The sequence below is a fragment of the Chlorocebus sabaeus genome, chromosome 20 (genome assembly GCF_047675955.1).
Source record: "Chlorocebus sabaeus isolate Y175 chromosome 20, mChlSab1.0.hap1, whole genome shotgun sequence".
NCBI lineage: Eukaryota > Metazoa > Chordata > Mammalia > Primates > Cercopithecidae > Chlorocebus > Chlorocebus sabaeus.
The window spans coordinates 62,194,532-62,209,830 of NC_132923.1; the positions used below are offsets into that span (position 1 = coordinate 62,194,532).

Below are 15,299 nucleotides of genomic sequence, written 5' to 3' on the forward strand. Positions count from 1 at the left end.
GCCTGAGAATGTTCAACCCCTCAGTTTGGATTCAGGTCTGCTGGGCAAAACCTACAGCTGGCTGGTTCATAAAGCAGTCAAGGCACTCTGACTTTTAGTCATGATACAGAAAAAAATTGAAGTAACTGGGGAACCTTAAAATGACACAGTGAGAAGGGAGAAGGCCCTCACCAGATGATGGCACCTTGATCTTGAACTTCTCATCCTCCAGTACTGTGAGAAATAAATTTCTATTTTTTAATAAATTACCCAGTCTGTGGTATTCCATTACAGCAGCATGAAATGGGCTAAGACACAGTCCAATCACCATCACATTCAGTGTCCAGTGTTTCTGCTCCTGGCATCAGGCTTAGGGGAGAGACCTTGCAGAACACAGAAGAATGGCCCTCAAAGATGTTCATATTTTTGTCTTCAGAGCATGTGGATCTGTTACTTTACATGAAAAGGAGGAATAAAAGTTGCAGATGGAATTAATATTGTAAATCATCTGATGTAAAATAAGGAAATTATCCTTGATTAATGTGGGTGGGCCCCATGTAATCACAAAGGTGCATACATGGGGAAGAGGGAGGCAGAAGAGCCAGAACCTGAGAGATGTCATTGTGAGAAATAGTTGACCAGCCATGGCTGCATTTGGCAATGCATGTAGGCAGGCATGTAAACAACCTGCAGAAGATTGAAAGGAAAAATAACTGAATTCTCCTTTAGAGCCTGCAGAAGGAATGCCACCTTAATTTGAGTCGTTTCTGTCTTCTGACCTCCAGAGCTATAAGATAATAGATTTGTATTGCTTTAAGCTACTAGTATGTGGTAATTTGTTATAGCAGCAATAGGAAACTAATGAACACTTTATTAGTTAGATGGAATAAGTCACAATTTGGGTTAAATAAAACGAACCTGGTTGAACCAAAATTATTTTTAATATCTCCTCAAACAAGTATACTTTTGAGGAAATTTTTAGTGCAAAGCATGATGCAGGAATATATATTTAAGAGATTAGCTGATTTTAAGACTTCAGCACATTGCTTTTATGCTAAAATTATAAAGGAAAGTTATGTATTTATTAATATGTCTATAATAATTTTCATTTAAAAGATTTCTATCTCTGTAGCGGAGAATTGGGTGGATTATATTTCTCTGTGAATATTTCACTATTCACATTTTTCCGTCATTATACTTAGCATACTGCAGTCCTCACATTAGCAAGACAAGATGAGCGGTGTTCACTATGATTTGTTACATATTAGCAGGAATAAGTCTTAGGTTATATGATCTTTGCCAAGTGATTTAAACTAAGGCTTGTTTTTCTCATCTACACAATGGGGATGATCATATCTTCTGGTATGGACTGCATGTCTGTGTCTCCCTAAAATTCATATGTTGAAACCCTAATCCCCAATGTGATAGTATTTGGAGATGAGGCCTTTGGGAGATAATTAGATCATGAGGGATTGGTGCCCTTATAAGAAGAGACATAAGAGAGCTTGCTTCTCTCTCCATTCTCTGCCATATGAGGACACGATGAGAAGACTGTCATCTGTAAACCAGGGAGAGGGTCTTCTTTAAGAACCCAAATATGTTGGTACCCTGATCTTAGACTTCCAGCCTCCAAAAATAGTGTTTGTTTAAGCCGCCTAGGCTATGGTATTCTGTTGGAGCAGCCCCAAAGAGACTACGAGAAATTGGTACTAACAGTAGGATACACGTATCTAAAAATGTGGAAGTGGCTTTAGAACTAAGTAGTGGGTGGAGGCTGGAAGAGCTCTGAGGTGCATGCTAGAAAAAACCTAGATTGCCATGAGGCGATTTTTAAAGGTGATTCTTGTGTGGACTCAGAAACAAGAGAAAACCTCCATCTTCTTAGAAAATACATAAACAATAATAAACAGAGTGTTGGTGGAAATACGGATGGTAAAGGTCATTTTAATGAGATTTCAAATGGAAATGAGGAACATGTTATTTGAAATTGGAGAAAAGGCAATCTTACAATAAATTGACAAAGAATTGGCTGAACTGTGTTCATATACTAGTGTTTTTGAAAGGTAGAAAAATTGATGCAGAGAATCACTTGCTCCCAGTTATGGAGGCAGTAATGGTGGAGCCAGAATTGAACTGAAGCTAGAGTTGGAATTTCTCTATCTCTTTTCATCCCCAAAGGTAATGTAGACAGTGTGCAGATGGGTAGTATAGGAAGAGATGAGGGTAGAGTTGCAGGGTGCTTCAGGCCAGAAGAAATGACTTTATCAATGTGATTCATAAAGAAATATTGCCTTAGGTTTTCCTAAAGCTGACTCATGTTAAGCAGTAATCTTGTTTTGGAGCTTTTCCACTTTAGCAAGATAAAAGAGCTGTAATAGTTAGATATTGTTCATATTACATGAGTCTAAAAGCAACTAGATGAGACTATGTATGTGAGAGTGCTTTGTAATCCGCAAAATGGAATATGGGTATTACACTCCTTCCCCAGCTCAGGATTCAGGGCCTGACATGAAGATACTTGGTAATGAATTAGCTTATGATGCAGGAAGAAATCTCTCTCTCTCTCTCTCTCTCTCTCTCTCTCTCTCTCTCTCTCTCTCTCCCTCTCTCTCTCTCTGTCTCTCTGTCTCTCTGTCTCTCTCTCTCTCTCACACACACACACACAGACACACACACACGTACACACAGTATGTATATGTGTATCTCCTCACTAGATTGGGAGCTCCATGAGTGCAGTGTCTGTGCCATCTCTGTGTCCCCAATGCCTTACAGAATAACCTAAAATTAGTCATTAAACAATAAGCGTTTGTGATTTTAAAAAACTATTATAGTGCCTTTCCTTTTAGCTGGGATTTTTATATGGTAGACTATCTCAGTTTGGGATCAGGAGAAAGGATTGTCAGGAATCACTGACTTTACTACAGAGCCACATTTGTATATTACATGGTGGGAGGCAAGGGTCCGAGAGTTAAGTGCTGAAAGGCCTTAGCTGGGAAGGTAGCACCCCAGTAACTCAGCTTTGACTCCTCTAAACTTCAGGCCCTGAAGGATGTGGCATCTGCACTGAAGTGAGGGAAACAGAAGCCACCATGGAGACAAGGTTGCTGTGTTTCCTGGGAGACTGTTTTCCCCAGTGCATTGAGCCAGCAAGTGGGTTTTTCCCCACCTAGTGACCAGGGGATGGGTAGATAATCTTGTTCATCACATAAAGAAACAAACATGGTAGACTGGTCTGGCCAGTGAGTTGTGGGTCTTGACATGACAACGTGGCCTGCGAGTAATATGGTCACAATGACCTGGTGCTTTCTGTGACCAATGGAATCAATGAACAGGGTGCAGTGGAGGGTCACAGGCCTGAGGCAGCATGACCAGGAAGTCTAGTGTTGACACTGGATGCAGAGCATAACATACAAAAGGAATGGAGTGTTCAGCTGCAACACAATCACCAAGCCCAGAGCAAGGTGACCTTATTCAGCCCAGGGTTATGCCGTGAGCAAGGAAAAAAAAAAAAAAAAGAAAGAAAGAAAAGTGAAGGTAATAAGTGGCAATGAATGCAGAGGAAAGGGTGGAATTTCAGAAAAGCTCTACTAACCTGAATTTGTGTTGGTCAGTGAAGCTCTTGTAGTTGGCTAATTGCAATGGTGGACTACAAGTCCATGTCAAGTACAGGTGAAAAGGACCAGAACAGAGAGGATCAGCCAGACCACAGTGTGGCTGACACCGACCCACACAGCATTTGACCATCTCCCTGGAAAAGAGTCTTGATGGTCAGAAAGATGGTGACATGTATATGTATGCAGTGGAAATGTTTGCATTGACCATTTTACCAAATCTGTATATAATTAACTTTAGTGCAATTTCTTGATATCAAACAATTTAGTAATCTAAAGTTTCAGTTAAAACATTCCAGCATTGTCTGAAAAGGAAATAACTGAGCCTGGGTGGGCCCTGCTGGTTATTATTCAGCTGTTCTACCAAGCTAGTCATAGGATGATAGTTGTGGAACGAGTTGCTTACAAATGGTATCCGAAGCAAGAACACACATTTATTCCTAAATAGGAAAAGGTGATGTGTAAAAAGTTTCAACCTAATTGGACCTGCTCGACGATTTGTAAGCCTGGACAGGCATCATGCACACATTTGTTAGTAGAAGCCCGAGAGAGCAGAATTAAAATTAGGTGCTACCACAGCTGGCCAAGCAATTGTTATTAGGATCTAATTTATCAGTCAATAAGGAAGTTGAGGCTTATGTGATCCCAACTTTTTGACCCCCATTTCATTTAATCAGGGTTTTAGCACTCCCAGCTATTCCCAAGCTATTGATATTTTTAAGAAAAAACTTGAGCCTGAAAAACAGACAAAAGACTATATATTATATAACTCTAATGATTTATCTTAAGAATCTGTGAACTGTGGAATCATGATTGTTAGGACTGAGAGACACCTGCTCACCTTTCTGAAATGAGGAGCTGAAAAGATATTCTGAGATTTAGAAAGGGTAAGGTATACAATGTTGACCTTTTGGAGACAGGAAACCTTTGATGAACTATAGGACACCAAGACAGTTCATTTAAAAGATGGTTTCAAAGCATTAACTGGAGCTGGTTTTCTATGTGCCTTACTGAAGCTCTTGGGTTGTCTTTTTACATAAACCTAGTGAAATAATGGCTTTTGCAGTTGTTCATATGTCTGCAACCCTCATGTGGCACCTTGGTTTCTAAGCTTTGTAACTGCTTTCAGTCTCTTTTGAGGATGAAATTAAACTTTTCTTACCGTTTGGCAGCATGGAACTTTCCTGCGATGTGCTGTTAAGGAGAAAAGAGGCATGAAGAAGTCACCCATATCATCTCCATGTAATTAAGGAGTACAAACTGTTAAATAAAATTGTTGCTAATGATATTTACTTGACTACAATATGAGTCCCTGCTCTGATCTCAGAATAAATTAAGGATTAGCGGCTCATAAAATGTATAGATTGTAAGACTTTGTTGCCTGTAATAGGGTATGCATTTTTTTAAAGACAGCTTTGTGTTTGGACTATCTTTAGGCTTTCTTGTTCTCTTTCTCTCTCTGCCTCTCCCTGACTCTGCCTCTGTCTATCTCTGTCTGTCTTCCTCTCTCTCCCTCTCTCTCTCTCCCTCTCTCTCTATATATATATGTATATAAGTGTATATGTACACACACACACACACACACACACACACAGAGAGTAGCCCCCTCTTATCTGTGATTTCACTTCCAGTGGTTTCAATTACCCGTGGTCAGCTACAGTCCAAAAATATTAAATGGAAAAATTCCAGAAATAAACAATTTATGTTTTAAATTGCACGCTGTTCTGAGTAGTGTTGTCAGATCCTATGTTGTCCTGCTCCGTCCTGCCCAGGATGTGAATCATCCATTTTTCCTGGGTATACACACAGTATATGCCACCCACCCTTTAGTCACTTAGCAGCCATATTGGATATCAGATTGAAAAAACCTAGTATACATAGGATTTGGTGCTATCCATGGTTTCAGGCATCCACTGGGGGTCTTGGAATGTATTCCCTGTGGATAAGGGAGGACTACTGTATATACTAACATCTATGTGTATGTCTATGTACGAATGTGTATGTGCATGCACCATGTATACATACATATATGTGTACATGTTTTTGTAAGTTACTGAATAATTAATGAAGGATAGGTTGAAACAGAAAATAGTGCTCAACTTTGACATACAGACTTAGATTGACAATTTACTAAGGTATAGCATATAATCAACAAACCAATTTATCCTCTTTTAACTCTTAAAATACTGTAAAAATCAAAAGTGATCTATGAATTATTATTTTGATGCTGGATGTGAAATTAATGGAAATGTCTAGATATATATGAGTTAACACTTCAAAATACTGAGCTTAAATTTAGTTAGGAACTTATAACAAGAAAAATAAGTCCCAAACAAAATCATATCTTTATTTACTGGGCACATTATTATTTTGATACATGACAAATAACATCAGTAGGGATACTAAGAATAATGCTCTATCCTGGCCTAGCCTTCAAATCTAGCAGAGGATACCAAGAAATAAACAATTACATATTATGTGATGAGATAGTAACTCAGGGTCTTATGGGGTAGGAGGTGGGCAGCGGGAGTGGAAGGCAACACAGCACACCAGGACATATCAGAGAATATTTCCGAAGAGATGCTTATACACCACAGATATTATCTACTGGCTGGCAGGTGAAGGAAGGTCCTTCACAGTTGGGGCATCACGTTGTATTCTGAACATGAGAGACAGCAGGTAAGTTTGAGTTACCAGAGTTTAGGGTATGTTATGAGAGGCTAAAGACTCTGCTGAAGGAGCTCTTACTTTCCCATCAGGCGTCCTCTGTGAAGCCCTTTTTGACAACTGGAGCTGGTGGCCTCCTTCTCTGTGCGGCCATGACTTTTTGCATATTTCTCTTGTTGACTTCCCCCATTCACTTTACTTGTTGATGTGTGATTTACATACTTGTCTGTGGAATAATTAAAATCAGGATGATTTTCTAGGTCTTATCATGAGACTTACAAAAGAGTAGGGACTCAATACATGTTTATTAAATACATACATGAATGACTGGCAGGCTGCATGAGTGAATGATTATGCACTGTTTGGGGAGAAAGTAAAGAATTGCCTTGGTTATCAAACAACCCCTTGTAAAACCTTATTGATTTTATTTTTGCATTTTAGGTTACTTGCAGCATATAATAGCCTTATGGATAAACACCTGGCTGGGTATTTTAACAATACAAGGATAAGGCGTCATCTCTTAAGATCAGGACTGGTAAGTTTTGGTTTACTTTCCAACGACCTTCTTGCTTCATGAAGTCCAATAATTCCCTACCTTTTCAGACTTTCTCTTTGAGTGACATCTTCCACTGCCCCTCATTTTAGAAAAATTTCTTTCTTTCCAAAGTTTTGATTTATGTATTTGAGGTTGTCTGAGAAGATAGGAAGGCAGGTCACAATGACTGCTAAGAAAACTTATAAATCATTGAGGAAAAGGCCCTGAGAGTTTCCAACAGCCTATTTCAATTGTTTGTTTATTCATTCATTCAACACATATTTACTGAACACATTGTATGAGCTAGAAACTGTTAGGAACTGAAGATAGAGAAGATTTTACTGTCATCTTCGGAAAAAATATTGCTTTTGATATTCACGGAATATGGTGTGGAAGACATGTACATTTCAACATTTCCCCCACATTTAAAAGCAAATTATTTACTGTGATGGTTTATTGATAATATTAGTGTATTTCATTAGCTTCACAACTGTTCTTTCCACAAAATTTCTATTCCTCTGAATGTATACAATGTCAAACCTTTTCAAAATGTTACGGTATTCCATGGAAAGAAAGAGATGTGGTTATAGAAAGTGTTAGCTGTTTACCTTCTTAAAACACAATGGGTTTCCTTAACTATTGTTGCCATGGTTTTGAAAGAGCACGTATTGCATTTCTAATCGTTGTTTCTGTGCTTGGCACTCTAGCTGATAGATCTCAGAGAGCTTGCTTTTCTCCTCCTGAGGCTTTGTTATCAGACAGACCTGCTGAAACCGAGCTTGCCATTTATAAGCCATAGAATCTTGAGTAAATCACTTTCTTAACTTTTTCAGCCCCAGCTTCCTCAGTTGTAAAATGAGAATGATGGCACGCAGCGCTCAGAATTGTTGTGGCAGTTAGAGATGTGCAATAAATGGGTGTTGTAATTATTGTTACTATTAACATCACTTCTTTGGATAACAGTCTGTGAGTTTTGTGTACAAATGGGAAGGACTTTGTATTTACTTATCAGCATCATTAACAAGCACTTATTGAACACTGGTTGTATGCATGGCAATTCAAATAAGAAAGATGCAGCTCTTTCTCTAGAGGTTCAAATATAGCCTCTCAGCTAGCAGTGTTCAGGGACACCCAGAATCCTGATAGAATATGCAAATATGAGAGCCCTGCCGCAGACTTAGTTGAATCAGAAGCTCTGGTAAGGGGCCTATCAGTTTTTCAACAAGCTCTGCAGGTGGTTCTGATGCAGGGTCAAGTTTAAGCACCTTTGCCCTATAGGAGCTTCCACTCTAGTTGGGGAGCTCAGACATAGTCGCACAAAGACTGTAAGTGGATTATCTGTAATTCCAAGCACACTTTCTATAGGTATATCTCTTTCTTCCATTGGAAAATGTATTTGCAAAAAAAGAGTACCAGTAACCCATCACTTGTAGCACAACTCTGGTTGATCTCAACACTCCAGTGTGTTGCAACAGTAGTGGTAAAAAAATATAGTTAGCAGAATTAAGAAAAATATGTGTCTTGCATGAAAGAGGGGAGCAAAGCTTAAATAAGTGGAAAAGAAGAAGGTAAACAATCCATATGGGTAATGCTCTTTGTTTACAGGGGATAGAGAACAATACAACACAGCAACAAATATGCCCACAGGAAGAATTAAAGAAAAGGAAAATAAGTAAATCCACAACAAAAATTGTCACTCCTGGGACTTGCAATGATGCCAGTTGAGACCAATATTGAATATCTTCTATGTATGCTACCACATAATGTGTAAAATTCTGAATCAAAACAACAAATTAAATTACATTTTGGGCTGGAGAGTGGAAGAAAAAAAAAGCAGTAGGAAAACAAAGTAATGAAACCAATTATTTTTAAAACACACTGATGAGCTCCTCTGTAGCTACCATGTTTCCCATCAAAGTATTTCCTGCGAGATCATCAGTCTTATGATCACTGCTCCTGGTCATTGTTTCAAGGTAATACCCCACCCTGTTCCTCCAGGAACATGTTCAAAAGCGAAATGAAAAGAACACCTGGGTTCCATCAGGGAAAATTGTTACTGTGATGAAAATCTTGTTTTAAACGTCAAGTGTACCACCTGTGTGTGTTTTCACAATGAAGGGTGTATGAGACTTCCTTTCTCCTTTTTGCCTCATGAAATATGCATTAAAAGTGAAAGTTTATCAACCATAGTGATATATTCTTTTAGGCTTAAAAGCTACTGCTGCTTTCTCTCCCTCTTTCTCCCCTCTCCATTTTTTTCTCTCTCCCTCCTTCCCCGCCTCCCCAAGGCCTCTCTCTCTCTCTTTCTCTCTCTCTCAGTGTGTGTGTGTGTGTGTGTGTGTGTGTGTGTGCCTGTCTTCTCCACCCTCCAGCCTCTCTTTTTTGGAAACTAACACCACATTTTCTATTTTGTATTTCTATGTATGTTTTATTTATTCATGACAGATCACAAGAAGTGGAAGAATACTTTCTGAAAAAGAATATAAACTAAATATTATGAAGCGGGATCATCAAAAATATATCCGGGAGTGCTTAGCCCAGGCAATTTTTCATAAAGTTCTTGATATGGAGGTATAAATATATACTTATTTTTTATTTTATTTTTTTCTACTTCCACATCAATGAAGATGGAGGTATAAATCTTTACTATTTTCTTTGTAATTGATATTGTCTAATATGATAATTAATAATGCTTTTGTACCTAGAAAAAGAGATATTCTTTCTGCATTTCATTAAAAAAGAAAATGAAACAAAGAAATACTCAATATCTCTCTGGGCAGCCAGGAGCCAGAAGTCTAGTGTAAGCTTTTCTCCATTTCAGTTGGAGAAAAATATGGACATCATTATATATTTTGTGATATTTAATTTTCCAAATGTAGATTTTTCATTCACAATGGCTACTCTAAAACATACCAGCCCTCACCATCTGTACCTCAATTTCCATTTGCTGAAAAAAGTGACATCTGTTTAAATATCAGTAATTCCATTGCCATGAAGTATTTCAAATCCGTTATTCTTTTAAGGCTCTGAAGCTCAGCCGTATGTTACATTTCAAGGAATAGGCATTTTAACATCTGCTGTCCCTTCTACCGTAGGCCACGCTGGTCAACATAGATGCACAAACCAAGCATCAACAATATATTTTTTTAATCTGACAGGGCATCTTAGTGGGATATCTAGCTAATTGATAAATTATTTCAGCCTTGCTCCATGGAACTTGAAGTTTCAAGCATCAACACCATTTTAATCTCTGTGAAAAAGCATGTCGCTTCTTGGCTTGACCATACAAGCAGTAAATCAGAAAACTTGGCTCATAAACCATTGACCTGTGAGTGCAGTAAACATTTATGAACAACTGTAGAATCATCAGTAAACCAATATTAAGTCTAGTGCCACTGAAAATATTTGTTATTATGCTGCATTAGGTAGATGAAGTGTTCACTTAAGATGTGTATGATCTGTTCATTTAGGAATTTACTTTGTGCTTCATATCATGACCGTGCATTACATAGAATTGTTGTTTGTGGCCCTAAATTCTTGCTTATAAAAGTATTAGCTGTAATTTTTCTGTGAAAACAATAAATAGTACAGCATAAAATTAACACCTTGTTTCAAATTTACCCCACAGGCACTGAGTTCTCTGTTAGCCTTAATCCTTGAAGTCTAGTTTTTCAAAATCTCACTTAACACATTCTGACACATCATAACTGTTGAATATGCTATTATTTAAATCTTTGTGGATTCCTAGTTCTGAATAAATATTTTAGATAAATGTTAATATGTAATATATTAAATAATATAATTGTTACATAATAGAATAAATCATATATAAATATAATAGAGCAAACTATTTATCTTTAAATTGTCACATCTGTCTCACATTTACTTTATGCTGATGCTCCTTGCTAATACTGCTGTATTCACATTCATGCATTCACTCATGCAACAAGCCATAACTGCAGACTACCATGTGCCAGTATGAGGCTCTGTGTTGAAGCTGCAAGGTAGGATTTAAAAAAATACTGTAGAATGTGACTAAGTGCTAGAGAAGAGGAACAAATAGAGTGAGCTCAGAAAAGAAGAGAAGGATGACTTTTCTCTGTGGGAGTCAGAGGAAGCTGAACAGAGGCCTTGCTGTTTGAAGACTGAGTGAGGGTTCCTGTGAAAACGTGGAAAAGGTGCTCTAGACCTCAGAAATTACAGAGGTGTGAAAGGACATAGTAGATGGAAAGGAACCCTCACTGAGGCCAGACTGCACAGTGGGTCAGTTGGCAGGAGTGGCAAAAAGTGACACACTCCCACAAGTTGGTACCCAGTCTCTGGAGAGCCTTAAATTCTCAAGTAACTTTGGGGTGTAGGTGATGAGGCGATGAAATGTTTTTCAGCAGGGGAGTAAAAGAAATGAGCAGAGCTGTTTTAGAAAGATGATGTTGCTAAAAATGTGGAAGATGGATTAATGAGCTGGAAAAGATTGGAGGTGGGAGGTCAATTAGGAAGCTATTGCCGAAGGGTGTAGGCTAATAGCAGTAGTGGTAGTGCTGGGAGATGCAGCTGTCTACAGAGAAGCTGAAGTGGGAGAAAGATTTAAGCTGACTGAATGCGAAGGAGTGAGGGAGAAGAAAGAGCTCAGAAGAAAGAGTTTCTCACCTGGTTGGAGGTATGTGCACTGCAGGAGATCAAGAACAACAGCATGGGCTGAAAAGGAACCTTCAAGTGGTCACAAACATGCCTGTTAGAATGGTGTCCTGGAAGCGGGAAGATTCTCACAAGCTGCAGAATGGTTAAAAATGATGAGCACTGGGGAAACAAAGGGAAATTAGGTTTGACCCAGAAGACAAAAACATTGGTGGACTTGGCAAAAGTAGTTTCAGCAGTAGGGAAGTGGCAAGTCAGTCGATGTGGATGACTACAGTGAGATGGGAATAAATGGAAGGTGGAAAAAGGTTGATAGTGAGTTGAACAGTTTGATAATAAGTGGGTAGGAGATCAGAGGAAGAGAGAGAGGAAAGGGAAGTGTTAAGAAGAGGGTTGATGATAGGGAATTATTGAGTCTGCAGGGCTCCTAAGGCAGTAGGAGGGAACCAAGAACAGAGGCGAAACATTTTTTCAAAGGGCCAATGAATAAAACACTCTCGAATATGTCTAATTAATTTCAATTTGCCTTTTAAATGGATTATTTTTATGTGAGGCTTATTTTAAAATTGTAGAATAATATATTACAAAAACTTGGGGGGGAAAGCATAAAAAAGGAAAATAATTATATACAATTCCTCCTTCAGAGACAACTGCTGTTAACATCCATTTCTTTCTAGTCTCTTTTCTATTCATATTTTTACCTTAGTAAACTCATACTATGTTGTGACAGGGACAACAAGGTTTTGTGAAAAAACAAGCAAAAAACAGGAAGTTAGTGTCAGATAGGCCAAGGCTGAAATTACAGCTCCTCCACTGGCTGGGTATATGACCTGGGGCAAGTTCATTATCCTCTGCCTCAGTGTTTTTGTTTGTAAAATAGGGTGGCTTGGCAATTAGAGTTGTTCAAGAAGAAAATGTATGTGAAACATCTTCCTAGCACAGGGACAGACACACAATAAGAGCTTGATAAATTAAATTGTATTTCTGTGAAATTCTGTATCCTGCTTTTATCCTGCATTAGGTGCGTTGTCCATCTTTTTAAACAGAATCTGTATGAACCTTATTTAATGATCTGTATGAACCATTATTTAAATGATCAATTATATTTTATTCCATCATATGGATGTGCCAGAAATATAACCATTCTCTTTATAGTCTATATTGTTTCTGCATTTTCTTTTACCTTAAAGTAAAAGGAAAAAAAAAATTTTCAGATAGCATCTTTGTGCATAAGACATTTTAAAAAATTACTTAGATTTCCCACAGGTTCAGAAATGAAATTTAAGGGTTAAAGGTTATGAACACTTTTAACTGCCTAATATATGTTGAAAATTGAATTTCCAAATAGTTGCACCAATTTATATTCCCACTTGTGCACTGATGCAGATGATTCTTCTCCATTTCAATGACAAGAGGGGTAATTGAGAATATAGTTAGCTGTTGGAATTATTTTTCTGTAAACTGGTCGTTGCTATAACCGATATGATTCTCTCCTTTATTCTTTCCTGTATGCTTAGCGTTACCATCAGCTTGAAATAAAAAAGAAATTGGAGACTTTAGCTAGGAAGGAGCGAATCCAGATGTTTAAGGTAAGGAGTTATATAACTGTCTTTTACTTCATAGTATTATTTTATGATTTAAAAAAACATAAAAATACAGTGAAACTATGATTCTAGTTCCCTGGGACACTTTACTTTTGGGTAAAACATAGTTGAAGTCAATGATGGTTCAACCAAGCCTACACTTTAGCCATCACTATTACAGAAGATTGTGACAAAAATAGAAGCTGTTTGTACAAAATAAATTGTAATGAGGCACAAACCTTTCAAAGACAAACTTGAAAATGTTCCTGAAATTTTGCTTTTATATATTCTTGTGATAGAGGGCAAGGGATTTTTGTTTGTGTCTTAAGAAGGTAAAAATGGATGGTAATGTTTCCAACCTGATGGTAAAAAGGGCTTTTTAAGAATGATACTATGACACATTTTCATTTGAATGTGACCCTTGGAAATATATGGTGGAAAGGATCCTCATTAGCAAAAGAAAGCATGATAAAGTGTAGATTTTGTAAAAGGCATTTTAAAATTCCTTGTTTTCTATTTTTAAATATATCTTCTTTGCAGTGAACTCAGGAAATATAAACTTGAATCAAGAGATGAGATATTCAGTTAAATTCAAAATTTCCATTTAGGTTGGCAGTTTTACTCAATTTCTGAAGTCATTCGTAATCACATGTTGTTCTTAATTTTCTGTGTACTGTGGTATTACAAATATGTGGCCTCAGATACGTTTCACGAACTGATGAATATTTGTAAAGCTTCTGTAGAATAACTTGTCATAAAAGACAGTAATTTTTCACCCTTGCCTGATGGACTCAGGTCTAGTTTATCAGGGTGAGAAGATAATTTTGTTACAAAAATGTTTTCAAATGACAGAGGATGGGTCAGTTTTTCAAGATCAAAGAGTTGGTGTGTAGAGATTTGTGGTTAATCCAGTTTTGCCAATATTGCCCTACATCAGGGACTAAGTCATAGATTCTATAATTTATCTGCTGAAATGTTGATGGAAAAAATGTGGTTACTGGAAAAATTAGAGTCACTCACACTGCATGAAGCAGGAAAAGTTGCTATGTGTTATTCACCCTTGCCCAGGTAGCCAGACCCACTAAAGGAAGTACATGGGCATATTGTAGCATTGTCAGAGATTTGCTACCCTTGTGCCTCTTCATATGATTTTTATTTGAACAGTTTTCACTTTATTACTGAATTTGGCACAAGATATATTTTAGCTCTCATTTTTTAAAACATGGGACACTTTTTGCCTAATGGAATTATTCATTTTCTAAGATAGAAAAGTACTATTTTCTGGTAGTCTACTGATCACAGTAGTAAAGTTCATTATGCCTTTTGTAGTGATCTGCTTAAAATTAACAAATATTATTGCTAAAATGGAGGAGACACTGCTTTTGCAGTTATTTCTTTGAGCACAACTAAAGCTGACTCAATTTCTTGCCTTTTACCACCACACCTAACTCCTTAACAAAAGTAACTCTTGGAAGAAACGAGAAAGAATTTCTTTAGTCATATAGTATTTCGTACATGTCATGCATAATCTAACCTAGATTACTAACTCTGTGTCTATTTGCTAAATTGCTTTCTTATTCTAGGGAGAGCACATAAGAAGGTCTGTTGAAAATAACATGCCAATCCTATCTCCCCACCCACCAGTTGGCCCAAAGACTAATCGTGGCCATAGTGTTCTGGTTGATGAAGGACATTCCAGTCCATTAGCACTGGTGAGTAATATTAAACACTTTGTCATGCAGTATCCCAGCCAATTCATTTATTATTTCTTATTCTCAGAAAGGATACTCTCTGGGAGCATGTCTGCATAATCCCTGCCAGTCCTACTGAATGAAAATATAGTCTTATAACTATTCAACTGTATCTCTTCTGAATGTCTCACTTTCAGTAAATATCACTACTGCCAAATCAATTTTGCTCATGAATGCTAGATTAGTTTTCTGAAAGTCCTGATTACTTATATTACTTATATACCCAAATACTTTCCCTGGCCTGAGAAAAGCTCAGACTCTCAGGTGACATTTAAGACCTTAAACCATATGACCTCAAATTAGCTATTCCAAATTTTTTTCTGCATGATTACTCTTCAGCATCCTTCAATGCAGCCAAATGGGACCACTAAACATATTCTATATTTTCTGACCTCTGGATTTTGTTCTTGCTGTTCCCTCTACTTCCACCTTATCTGTATATTGTCAATGGTTCCATATAGAATATTGGGCTAAATACTAACATTTGAGCTTCTTTTATTAAAAGTCTGCGCACATACTCTAAGATAAAAATAATTAA

General features: G+C 37.4%; 1 protein-coding gene across 4 annotated transcripts in view; it reads left to right on the forward strand.

The window, feature by feature from the left end:
- The window catches only part of ERICH3 (glutamate rich 3), a 113,424-nt gene that overhangs the window by 15,950 nt on the left and 82,175 nt on the right, over window positions 1-15,299 (forward strand). For 3 of the 4 annotated variants that reach the window (XM_007978286.3, XM_038001778.2, XM_038001781.2), the window contains exons 2-5: window positions 6,699-6,792; window positions 9,238-9,363; window positions 12,945-13,016; window positions 14,594-14,722. In XM_007978286.3, coding sequence (XP_007976477.3) covers window positions 6,699-6,792; window positions 9,238-9,363; window positions 12,945-13,016; window positions 14,594-14,722 — 421 coding nt within the window. Of the gene's footprint in view, window positions 1-6,698; window positions 6,793-9,237; window positions 9,364-12,944; window positions 13,017-14,593; window positions 14,723-15,299 lie in introns of those variants that run through there. The other variant, XM_073007207.1, reaches the window with a different exon arrangement.